At 36.7% G+C, this 12567-nt stretch overlaps 1 protein-coding gene across 1 annotated transcript in view; it reads left to right on the plus strand.

The window, feature by feature from the left end:
• LOC102808833 (uncharacterized) overlaps positions 1 to 12567 on the plus strand; it is a 33600-nt gene that overhangs the window by 19465 nt on the left and 1568 nt on the right. The window contains exons 8-17 of the mRNA XM_085490542.1: positions 3269 to 5032; positions 5795 to 5864; positions 5972 to 6161; positions 6505 to 6623; positions 8256 to 8331; positions 8962 to 9093; positions 10159 to 10210; positions 10397 to 10540; positions 10832 to 10996; positions 12391 to 12465. Of these exons, the coding sequence (XP_085346668.1) occupies positions 3269 to 5032; positions 5795 to 5864; positions 5972 to 6161; positions 6505 to 6623; positions 8256 to 8331; positions 8962 to 9093; positions 10159 to 10210; positions 10397 to 10540; positions 10832 to 10996; positions 12391 to 12465 (2787 nt within the window). The remainder of the gene's footprint in view (positions 1 to 3268; positions 5033 to 5794; positions 5865 to 5971; positions 6162 to 6504; positions 6624 to 8255; positions 8332 to 8961; positions 9094 to 10158; positions 10211 to 10396; positions 10541 to 10831; positions 10997 to 12390; positions 12466 to 12567) is intronic.

The raw sequence follows: 12567 nt of genomic DNA on the forward strand, positions 1-12567 counted from the left end.
TTTACTAGAACCATGTAAGAACTGTCAGCCTTAGGTTTACTAGAACCATGGAAGAACTGTCAGATTTAGGTTTACTAGAACCATGTAAGAACTGTCAGCCTTAGGTTTACTAGAACCATGTAAAAACTGTCAGTCTTAGGTTTACTAGAACCATGTAAGAACTGTCAGCCTTAGGTTTACTAGAACCATGGAAGAACTGTCAGATTTAGGTTTACTAGAACCATGTAAGAACTGTCAGCCTTAGGTTTACTAGAACCATGTAAGAACTGTCAGCCTTAGGTTTACTCGAACCATGGAAGAACTGTCAGATTTAGGTTTACTAGAACCATGTAAGAACTGTCAGTCTTAGGTTTACTAGAACCATGTAAGAACTGTCAGCCTTAGGTTTACTAGAACCATGGAAGAACTGTCAGATTTAGGTTTACTAGAACCATGAAAGAACTGTCAGCCTTAGGTTTACTAGAACCATGTAAGAACTGTCAGCCTTAGGTTTACTAGAACCATGGAAGAACTGTCACATTTAGGTTTACTAGAACCATGTAAGAACTGTCAGCCTTAGGTTTACTAGAACCATGTAAGAACTGTCAGTCTTAGGTTTACTCGAACCATAGAAGAACTGTCAGATTTAGGTTTACTAGAACCATGTAAGAACTGTCAGTCTTAGGTTTACTAGAACCATGTAAGAACTGTCAGCCTTAGGTTTACTAGAACCATGGAAGAACTGTCAGTCTTAGGTTTACTAGAACCACGTAAGAACTGTCAGTCTTAGGTTTACTAGAACCATGTAAGAACTGTCAGCCTTAGGTTTACTAGAACCATGGAAGAACTGTCAGATTTAGGTTTACTAGAACCATGTAAGAACTGTCAGCCTTAGGTTTACTAGAACCATGTAAAAACTGTCAGTCTTAGGTTTACTAGAACCATGTAAGAACTGTCAGCCTTAGGTTTACTAGAACCATGGAAGAACTGTCAGATTTAGGTTTACTAGAACCATGTAAGAACTGTCAGCCTTAGGTTTACTAGAACCATGTAAGAACTGTCAGCCTTAGGTTTACTCGAACCATGGAAGAACTGTCAGATTTAGGTTTACTAGAACCATGTAAGAACTGTCAGTCTTAGGTTTACTAGAACCATGTAAGAACTGTCAGCCTTAGGTTTACTAGAACCATGGAAGAACTGTCAGATTTAGGTTTACTAGAACCATGAAAGAACTGTCAGCCTTAGGTTTACTAGAACCATGTAAGAACTGTCAGCCTTAGGTTTACTAGAACCATGTAAGAACTGTCAGCCTTAGGTTTACTAGAACCATGTAAGAACTGTCAGTCTTAGGTTTACTAGAACCATGGAAGAACTGTCAATCATAGGTTTACTAGAACCATGTAAGAACTGTCAGTCTCAGGTTTACTAGAACCATGGAAGAACTGTCAGCCTTAGGTTTACTAGAACCATGTAAGAACTGTCAGTCTTAGGTTTACTAGAACCATGTAAGAACTGTCAGCCTCAGGTTTACTAGAACCATGGAAGAACTGTCAGTCTTAGGTTTACTAGAACCATGTAAGAACTGTCAGTCTTAGGTTTACTAGAACCATGTAAGAACTGTCAGCCTTAGGTTTACTAGAACCATGGAAGAACTGTCAGATTTAGGTTTACTAGAACCATGTAAGAACTGTCAGCCTTAGGTTTACTAGAACCATGTAAGAACTGTCAGTCTTAGGTTTACTAGAACCATGTAAGAACTGTCAGATTTAGGTTTACTAGAACCATGTAAGAACTGTCAGTCTTAGGTTTACTAGAACCATGTAAGAACTGTCAGCCTTAGGTTTACTAGAACCATGGAAGAACTGTCAGATTTAGGTTTACTAGAACCATGAAAGAACTGTCAGCCTTAGGTTACTAGAACCATGTAAGAACTGTCAGCCTTAGGTTTACTAGAACCATGGAAGAACTGTCAGATTTAGGTTTACTAAAACCATGTAAGAACTGTCAGCCTTAGGTTTACTAGAACCATGTAAGAACTGTCAGCCTCAGGTTTACTAGAACCATGTAAGAACTGTCAGCCTTAGGTTTACTAGAACCATGGAAGAACTGTCAGATTTAGGTTTACTAGAACCATGGAAGAACTGTCAGCCTTAGGTTTACTAGAACCATGTAAGAACTGTCAGCCTTAGGTTTACTAGAACCATGTAAGAACTGTCAGTCTTAGGTTTACTAGAACCATGGAAGAACTGTCAATCATAGGTTTACTAGAACCATGTATGAACTGTCAGCCTTAGGTTTACTTGAACCATGGAAGAACTGTCAGCCTTAGGTTTACTAGAACCATGTAAGAACTGTCGTGTCAGCCTTAGGTTTACCAGAACCATGTAAGAACTGTCTGTCTTAGGTTTACTAGAACCATGTAAGAACTGTCATGTCAGCCTTAGGTTTACCAGAACCATGTAAGAACTGTCAGTCTTAGGTTTACTAGAACCATGTAAGAACTGTCAGCCTTAGGTTTACTTGAACCATGTAAGAACTGTCAGCCTTAGGTTTACTAGAACCATGTAAGAACTGTCAGCCTTAGGTTTACTAGAACCATGTAAGAACTGTCAGCCTTAGGTTTACTTGAACCATGTAAGAACTGTCAGCCTTAGGTTTACTAGAACCATGTAAGAACTGTCAGCCTTAGGTTTACTAGAACCATGGAAGAACTGTCAGCCTTAGGTTTACCAGAACCATGTAAGAACTGTCAGCCTTAGGTTTACTAGAACTATGTAAGAACTGTCAGCCTTAGGTTTACTAGAACTATGTAAGAACTGTCAGCCTTAGGTTTACTAGAACCATGTAAGAACTGTCATGTCAGCCTTAGGTTTACTAGAACTATGTAAGAACTGTCAGCCTTAGGTTTACTAGAACCATGTAAGAACTGTCATGTCAGCCTTAGGTTTACCAGAACCATGTAAGAACTGTCAGCCTTAGGTTTACTTGAACCATGTAAGAACTGTCAGCCTTAGGTTTACTAGAACTATGTAAGAACTGTCAGCCTTAGGTTTACTTGAACCATGGAAGAACTGTCAGCCTTAGGTTTACTAGAACCATGTAAGAACTGTCATGTCAGCCTTAGGTTTACCAGAACCATGTAAGAACTGTCAGTCTTAGATTTACTAGACCCATGTTAATATTTTCAGCCCCAGTTTTACTAGGACCCACTTATATTCATTGCAATCTGAGATTATGAGTTTCATTGTGATAGGATACTAAAACCTGCTATTATTTATTGATCTTATAGATTTTTGGACTTCATCAATGAACCGTTCAGCTACACTTCCTGCTATTGAATTACTTAAAGTATCACCAAACAAAGTATACAAGAGTGAAGCATATGTACCTTTAAATGATGATGACAAACAATCTGTTGTGCAATCTACAACCATAGTACAGAATGTGTCAGTAGCAAGTCCAACATTACAACCTAGAAGTTATACTATGCCAGCTGTTCAACTTAATAATACAACAATACCTGTTAGTTTTACCAACCCTGCATATCGGACTGGAAGCATGTCTAGTCCTCCAGCTAAGTCTCCTCCTGCTAAGTGGGTTGAGCTATCATCGCAGTTTGATTCGGATTCTAATAAACGATATCCTGCTCCTGCTGGGGCACCACCTCCACCACCAGCTAATCAAGTACCTTTGTATTATCAGAACCCTCTGCACAGTAGTTCAAGTGAAAGTTCACCCAGGGTTGAACGCTCCTCGGGTGATTATTATTCTCCGTATGAAGCCACAAAGCAGAATCATTTGCCGCCGTCGTCTTTTGGAATGTATATGAATCAGCTGCCACCGTCTATGTTGGGACCATCGTTATTACCTCCGAAACGCGATGGTACTGCACCTGTAATCCCTTCACCAGAAGATCCTTATAACGTACCTAGTACAGGAAGTCAAAATCCTTGGGTACCTTCAGATCAACCATCTTCATCAGCATTTTCAGCTTCAAATCGATTTATGCTGTCTCCAGGGCCCAGTACAACTAGCAATAGACTTAGTGCATTGTCTGGCAGTTCTCAGCTAGGAGGTAATAGCAGTGTTTCAAGCAGTAACACATCTAGGAATAGTTTTGACAGTACCGGCATATCAACAGTCTTAGACAATATGAGTGGTTCAAGTAATAGGACTAGTTTTACATCATTTGGAAGTGACATGTCAGCTGTATCAGCCTCAAACGATGAAAATAGATCGGATATCTTAGATATCAGGGTGCCATCCTGTGATGCGTCAATTCTAAAACCAGTTAAGTCACCTGTCATACAACGACCAGGTGAAACACTCAAGGCATTTGATCCTTTGAACTCTGCATCCAGTCTTCCTGTGAAAAAGAAACAAGATTGGGAAACATTTTCTGATAGTAATATCAGTGTCAATTCAATGAATGTGGCCAAATGCTCTGCACAAGATAATTTAAACTGGGCATTTACTGGTACGGATGAGAAAAGATCTACTGTGAGTAGTTATACCTCTAGTGTTTTTAGTACTGACTCTGTGTTTCTACCGGAAAATGAAGCGGGATTCTCAGAATTTAATGTTGATGATGTCAATACACCAATTCCACGTGGAAGATCATCAGCTATATCAAGGGACAGTGCCTCTTTGAAACCAAGCGTTGCTAGTTCTGGGACTGTGTTTGACGACCCTTGGAATAGTAATTTGTGGGAGGATTTGATGAATCTGGGGGAAACAAAACACCAACCATCATTCACCAATTCTACTGATGAGTCATCAGCAAATGAAAAATCAGTGCAGACAAATTTAACTTTAGAAAGGAACAGTGATACTTCTGCCACCCAGACAAAAAGAAACACTCGTGGGAGAACATCAAAAAAGAATAAAACACCATTCTCACCAAAAAATAAGGATGGTGGATTGATGATGAGTATCTTTTACCTGGATGATGACCATGCTGCTTTACTAGAAGATGATGAGAAAGAAAATGAACCTGATAAGAGTAATCGAAGAAAATCTTTGGGATTAAAAGAAAAATTCAAGCCATTACTAAGTAAGTGATTTACATTTTGTGTAATTTTATTTGCTGAATTGTTGTTTGTAGATTTTCATATGAAGACTTTAAGTTGCACACTTAAGATCATTCCCAAAGCTCCAGGTTTTAACATCTGACATATCTGATGGTCTGAATATTGTTGGAAATGGGTTTGTAGGATTTCAGAGCAAATCTTCATGAAACTGCATGAACAGAACACTATACATAAAAGTTAACACATAAATTCTAACATGCAATCAAACAGGAAGTGAACACGATAAACAACATTTAGATGTGCTGAGTAAATTTTATTCAATGCTTCCCAAAATTTATTGCAAATGAGGTGCAAATCGTTGCGAACAACCATACCTTGCATACCATGTGTCTTTTTATAGTTGTTTACTGTACCAATTCTTCAAATAAAAATATTATCCTTACATGTAATTTATGAATTCATTTTATGGACATGCCAAATGCACACTAGTATTGTGTTGATTATTATCAATGAAAATGCTAATAATACAAATATATTTTATATTATATTATTTTTGTTTTCTATATTCCCAGAAACAGTATTTGATTAGTTCTAATAGTTGCATGGCACGATGAAATGTATGATTTATTTTAGAGTGTAAATTTACAACCATTGTTTTACACATTGTCTGCTAACACTATTGACTGTGAAAGTGTCAAATACAGTCACCATATTTATTAAATATTTAACATGTTGTCTTGAATTATGTTTAGAATATTGATTTGTAACTTATTCTCTATTTATAGCTCCACCATCAATGGTTTTAAAACGAAGGAAGCAAGATCCAAGTCGGAAAATACAAGCGTACATTATCAAGTGAGTTGCTTCAGTCCAATTTTAGACAGAATCAAAAATTGTTGGCTAATTATTTTAATGTGCCTTCTGTATTTACTGATCTTTGATGGTTTGGGTTTGTTTTACAGGATGTCTACTAACATGAATATCACATTTGGACATTCTGTGGTCAACTTCATCCAGTGTACTAAAGAAAGTACTGAGAGTAATTCAGCCACTGTTATGAGAAATGTCCGACAGTTTATGAATGGCATAAAACATCATTTAATCCAAGAAGATATTGGTTTACAATGTGTACTTAACAGAGAAAAAGCCAAGGTGAGCAATTTGGGTTTATCTGTTGTTTGTATTTGTTTTTTTGTTTCATTGGTCAGCATCAACATAATGACAACCAAAGCACGGAAACCTACATATGCAAATGTTGCATCATTTCTGCTGCACATAGAGAAGCGACATTACCAGCTACTCGTTGAAATTATTGAAGTAAATAATGGTTTGGTGTGTATTTCATTATATTCTGATCTGTTGCTTCCTGCAGTTCATCATGTTATATCCACATTACCACAATGTTTTGTCCAAACATCTAATTTCGTAGTGGAGCTATAGTTTGTTGTCATGGTCAAGATTACAAAAATTCAAACCATTATGAAATTTGTTTCAGCTGGGACCAGATGAATCCCTTGATAATGAAGATGCAATAATTGAAGGTGCTTTACATAAATGTGTGATAAAACCACTGAAAGCACACATCTACCAATGCCTTACCAGAGAGTACAGCAGGTAAGTGATAAAACCATTGAAAGCACACATCTACCAATGCCTTACCAGAGAGTACAGCGGGTAAGTGATAAAACCATTAAAAGCACACATCTACCAATGCCTTACCAGAGAATACAGCAGGTAAGTGATAAAGCCATTGAAGGCACACATCTACCAATGCCTTACCAGAGAGTACAGCAGGTAAGTGATAAAACCATTGAAAGCACACATCTACCAATGCCTTACCAAAGAGTACAGCAGGCAAGTGATAAAACCATTAAAAGCACACATCTACCAATGCCTTACCAGAGAATACAGCAGGTAAGTGATAAAACCATTGAAGGCACACATCTACCAATGCCTTACCAGAGAGTACAGCAGGTAAGTGATAAAACCACTGAAAGCACACATCTACCAATGCCTTACCAAAGAGTACAGCAGGCAAGTGAGAAAACCATTGAAAGCACACATCTACCAATGCCTTACCAAAGAGTACAGCAGGCAAGTGATAAAACCATTGAAAGCACACTTCTACCAATGCCTTACCAGAGAGTACAGCAGGTAAGTGATAAAACCATTGAAAGCACACATCTACCAATGCCTTACCAGAGAGTACAGCAGGTAAGTGATAAAACCATTGAAAGCACACATCTACCAATGCCTTACCAAAGAGTACAGCAGGTAAGTGATAAAACTATCAAAAGCACACTTCTACCAATGCCTTACCAGAGAGTACAGCGGGTAAGTGATAAAACCATTGAAAGCACACATCTACCAATGCCTTACCAGAGAGTACAGCGGGTAAGTGATAAAACCATTGAAAGTAAACATCTACCAATGCCTTACCAGAGAGTACAGCAGGTAATTGATAAAACCATTGAAAGCACACTTCTACCAATGCCTTACCAGAGAGTACAGCAGGTAAGTGATAAAACCATTGAAAGTAAACATCTACCAATGCCTTACCAGAGAGTACAGCAGGTAATTGATAAAACCATTGAAAGCACACTTCTACCAATGCCTTACCAGAGAGTACAGCGGGTAAGTGATAAAACCATTGAAAGTAAACATCTACCAATGCCTTACCAGAGAGTACAGCAGGTAATTGATAAAACCATTGAAAGCACACTTCTACCAATGCCTTACCAGAGAGTACAGCGGGTAAGTGATAAAACCATTGAAAGCACACATCTACCAATGCCTTACCAGAGAGTACAGCAGGTAAGTGATAAAACCATTGAAAGTAAACATTTACCAATGCCTTACCAGAGAGTACAGCAGGTAATTGATAAAACCATTGAAAGCACACTTCTACCAATGCCTTACCAGAGAGTACAGCGGGTAAGTGATAAAACCATTGAAAGTAAACATCTACCAATACCTTACCAGGAAGTACAGCAGGTAAGTGATAAAACCATTGAAAGTAAACATCTACCAATACCTTACCAGGAAGTACAGCAGGTAAGTGATAAAACCATTGAAAGCACACATCTACTAGTCTCAGCCAGTAGAGTGTGATTCTTAGATTTTTTGATCATTGAAATTGATGACAATGAAGCTATATTCTATTCTATGTGATGACATATGTGTCTCTTGTCTTCTTTGTATGTTATTGTCAAATTATGTGTTGAATATGTTTTTTTTATTTGACAGGAATAAATCCATTCAATTATTGAATGAAAATCTGAAAACTGCCAAAACTAAAACACCAGAGGAACTTGGAGTTAGGGTAAGAAATCAGAATCATTGATTCCAACATTTATCACATGTCTGCACTCGGCTAATCTTGTACTATCTGTATGAATAATTGAAAAATCACAATCTCAAATATCACATGCAATATGTTCAGTATTTCTATTATAGGATTTCCCAGGAATGACTGTTGACAGTCCCTCTAACCTAATGTTTTTTTTCTAAACTAAACTAAACTAAACTAAACTAAACTAAAATGATTTAATCAAATACAGCAATACGTTTGCAAAGTGCCAAAGGCTGTAAAGTCGTAGGGACTGTTACATGTATAGGCCACTATGTCATAACTGTAGAAAATTCTTCTGTATTGTTTCTGTAGCATTTTGCACATTACATTAAATCATTTTAGTTTGGGGAAAAAAAATATTAGGCAAGAGTGAATGACTCTTAACATGGATTTACCCCCTCTATGGCAGAATTAGAAACTCATGAGGGCGCACTTTGAATTATAACCACATATAATTAAATGAATGTTGTTTAATGTCTATTGTTTAATTACGGTTTTCTTTATAGGAAATAAATATTTCAGTTTGTCAAGCTTCTAATTTACCTTTTTTTCCCACATTCTGTAATTTTTCACATATGATAATTTATTGTATTTGTACAGTCTGTGTTCATACCACCACAAGGTGCGAGTATGGTAGTACTGCAACACTTTTTTAATAAAATGTACAAGGCATATTCACCACTTAGTAAGATGGACTGTCTCTTGAAAGCTGTCAACACTATCTATAAATCAGTAAGTGCTATCCAATATTTACTACCCTACAACTTTGCTATGGTAGAATATGAGTGAACATATTCCAAAACTACTGCATGTGTACAGAATGGTGTTGGTTGGTTCATTTTGTTATTTTGGGGGTTTGTGTGCAGCATGGAGCTCCATGTGTGTAACTGGCTGTCTTGGAAGTGAATGACTTACCAGTATTTGTGTGTTCATGGTATTATAATGCTGGACATTGTCTTTAATTAATACTTTATTCTCAAAGTACCGTGATAATTAAAAAGATAAGTATTTGGTTTAATCGTAAATGTAAATTCACTCAAAATGTGATGGGTAATTCACTCAATGGTACTGACTCATAGCATGAAGGTAAAAGAAATTTTGTAGCTATTTTAATCAAGCAATAATAGTCAACAATAATGAGTCATGTACATGTAAACTTGTTGGAACATGGAGCTAATTTAATTTTAGATCTATGTTGGAACCAAGCAACATAGTTTGTGTTCAACATTATATACAGATCAGTTAACAACCTAAACTACCTTAACATTTTACACATGGCAAGCCTGCCTACTTTGAAATAAGATATTAACTTAAATACAGTTCATTGTGACACTCAAATGCACTTACAACACCCTTTGCGAATGATCCCCAGTGTTGCCACTGTTGTATTTAAGCCCCTTTACACCAGTGTAATGAGTTCTTATCTGTTTTTCTGCTGATTTATGTACATGTAATAGTAACGCTAGTGTTGATACTCCCATTCTGTTTTTCTGTAAGTCAACATTTGTTTTGTTAGCGTAAATGAACACAAAAAAAGATGTGAACACAGTATGAAATCGCCTACATACTCATTGTAAATATGGACATACTGGTATAATTATGACACGAATTAGTGAAAGCAAAGCTAACTTATTAATTTGTTTATCTAATAAAAATAGTAGGAACTAAAAAAATAGACTTTCAGTTTGTTAACCCCTGAATGAACCATGAAATGTGCTACACTTTATAAAGTGTGTTTATAAATAACTGTTTGTACATCTATGATTCATCACTGAAATGTGCTATGTTATATTTCAGACAAAAGATACAAGGGATGGGCATGAAGCTGTGGAGTCTATGGGTGCTGATGGTAAGTCTTTCACATTCCCATTACATTCTATGTATTGAGTTAACACATGTAATATGTGTGTGTCTGAGATGCAAGTTAGTGTGTGTTCATTGTGATCATGTAGTTATATATCATTAATTATTTACTCTTGGTTGGCGCACTGTGGCGTCATTTTCCTTCATTTATTCAAGTATGGTTGTCTTCTAGATTTTCTGCCTGTGTTCATCTATGTGCTTGCTCACTGTGATGTCAAAACGGCTGAGATTGACGCTGATTACATGTGGGGTTTGCTGGATCCCAATCTGCTGATTGGACAAGGTGGATATTATTTAACAACATTAAGTAGTGCAGGTAAGTCCAATACTATCCATTTAAATTTTACAAAATTGTCATATCGCAAGTCGGTGAAAATCATGACATAAAAATGTTACTGAGTCACAGTGACCTTCAGTTGTATTCTAAGGATACCAAGTCACAGTGGGATTTGCAAAATTTTGTTCTCAAGAATGCCATTAAATCATCAATTCATAAACATTTTACTTATTATTTGATGGTGATTACATTGTAGGGTTGAAACCCTACTGGTTACATTTCTATTATCCAATATACTTACATAATGTATGTTTTGCATTGTCTCATCAGTGTGTGTGATTAAAAACATGCATCTAGAGGAGGAAGATGATACAAGACTGCCATGCATCAGTGATATGCAGGGATTTCTAAAAATAGCCTTCCATGATAATGAGAATGATGTCATTATGTCCAAGACATTACCAATAACGCCATCTATGACAACTAGTGATGTTTGTAAGTATTCACGTTTCACCCATGTCAAACAGAGTTATATCAGGTTACTAGTAGATGTTGCTGATCAGTTCTGCACTGGTATGATTGGACTATTATAAATGTGTTACCATTATGTTTATGTGTTTTATATAAAGGCTCATTAATACCGTATTTGTCTTCAATTAGGCGCCACTTTGTTACACTTTCACGTCATGGTGGCGCTTATTTGTGGTTAAATTTGAGCAACTTTGTTTCAAATGGCGCTTATTTCAAGCACTTCAAGTTCTAGTACCGGTAACTGTGTTACAAGCCATTGTTTTTGCTCCATTCTGGTGATAGATTATTGACAATATTTTACATTACAGTCTGACGCTTAGTCACTGTAGCCTTTATTTTAAATACTGAGTAAATGACCCATTTTCAGACAGTTTAGAAAGTTATACAAAAATTATCATTCTTTAGAAAACATTCACAGTTTGCCGTACAATCAACAGAAAAATAAAACAAACACAAATTCAACGCTTAGTAGTCAATGATCACGGTAGCAAAATCCGGTCATGCTGCATTCCACGGTTACGATTATTACTCAGTAGTAGTTATAATAACGTACAAAAAATAAAATGCAAGTAAAATTCAACTTAATTTCATCGTAAGCGAATGATTCTGGTCGCATGTAAACGCTCGGCGCGATTCGATGTCTGCCATGCTTCCTGTCTAGGACTTGACCTGGAACGCGTTTTTTGACCTGATAGGTCAAGTCGTTAATTAACCAATCAAAATGCTGGATGATGCCAACGTGATCAAATTACCATAGCTCATTTAAATAATGTATGAACGCAATGCGGAAGTGATTTGCCGATGTTTGCGATATTTTGGCTTTGATTTTGGTGGGAAAAACGGCATGATTTTTTTTTTCAAATCAAGAAATTAGTTATTTTTGGAAAGTAAACTGAGCATTTAAAGAATAATTTAACACTGTTTACTGTGACAACAGCGCATTTGAAACAGAACATTTTCGCATTGTTTTAATTTCGTTTTTATGGACTTACTGCGAAATTAAAAACCACGCTGATATTTTCTACAGTAGACTAAAAAGACATGTTTCAAGAGATTATAAACCAATTTCTTAAAAATTGTTAGAAACAAAACCAATTTTTTTTACATAAAAGCCATTCATTCGTACAGTAACAGCGAGGGACTTCCGCGATCGTGTCCATCGCTACGAACCGGTAACCGGTAGTCGATCCGCCGGCGCCCAATTCACGATCATTACGTGCCAAAATTTCAACTTTGTCTGGCGCTTAATTGAGGTGTAAAATACAAAGTTTTTGTGGCACTGGCGCCTAATTGAAGGTGGCGCTTAACTGAAGACAAATACGGGGTACTTCTATGTATCTCTCTATATACTTTAACAGGTCAGTTAATAGCTAGCAAACTAGATGTTGATAATCCTGACGACTTTTTGCTTTACTTGGTAGCTGATGACACAGGTAGGATTTGTTCCATGCTGAACAATTTACTGATTATACACCAGTTCTAAGATTTTGGGAAATATCTATCTTGCATTTGAAGGCAGTATGTCCAAAAGTGGG

This window comes from Saccoglossus kowalevskii, chromosome 2, assembly GCF_978046115.1.
Source record: "Saccoglossus kowalevskii chromosome 2, keSacKowa6.1, whole genome shotgun sequence".
In the NCBI taxonomy this organism is placed as follows: domain Eukaryota; kingdom Metazoa; phylum Hemichordata; class Enteropneusta; family Harrimaniidae; genus Saccoglossus; species Saccoglossus kowalevskii.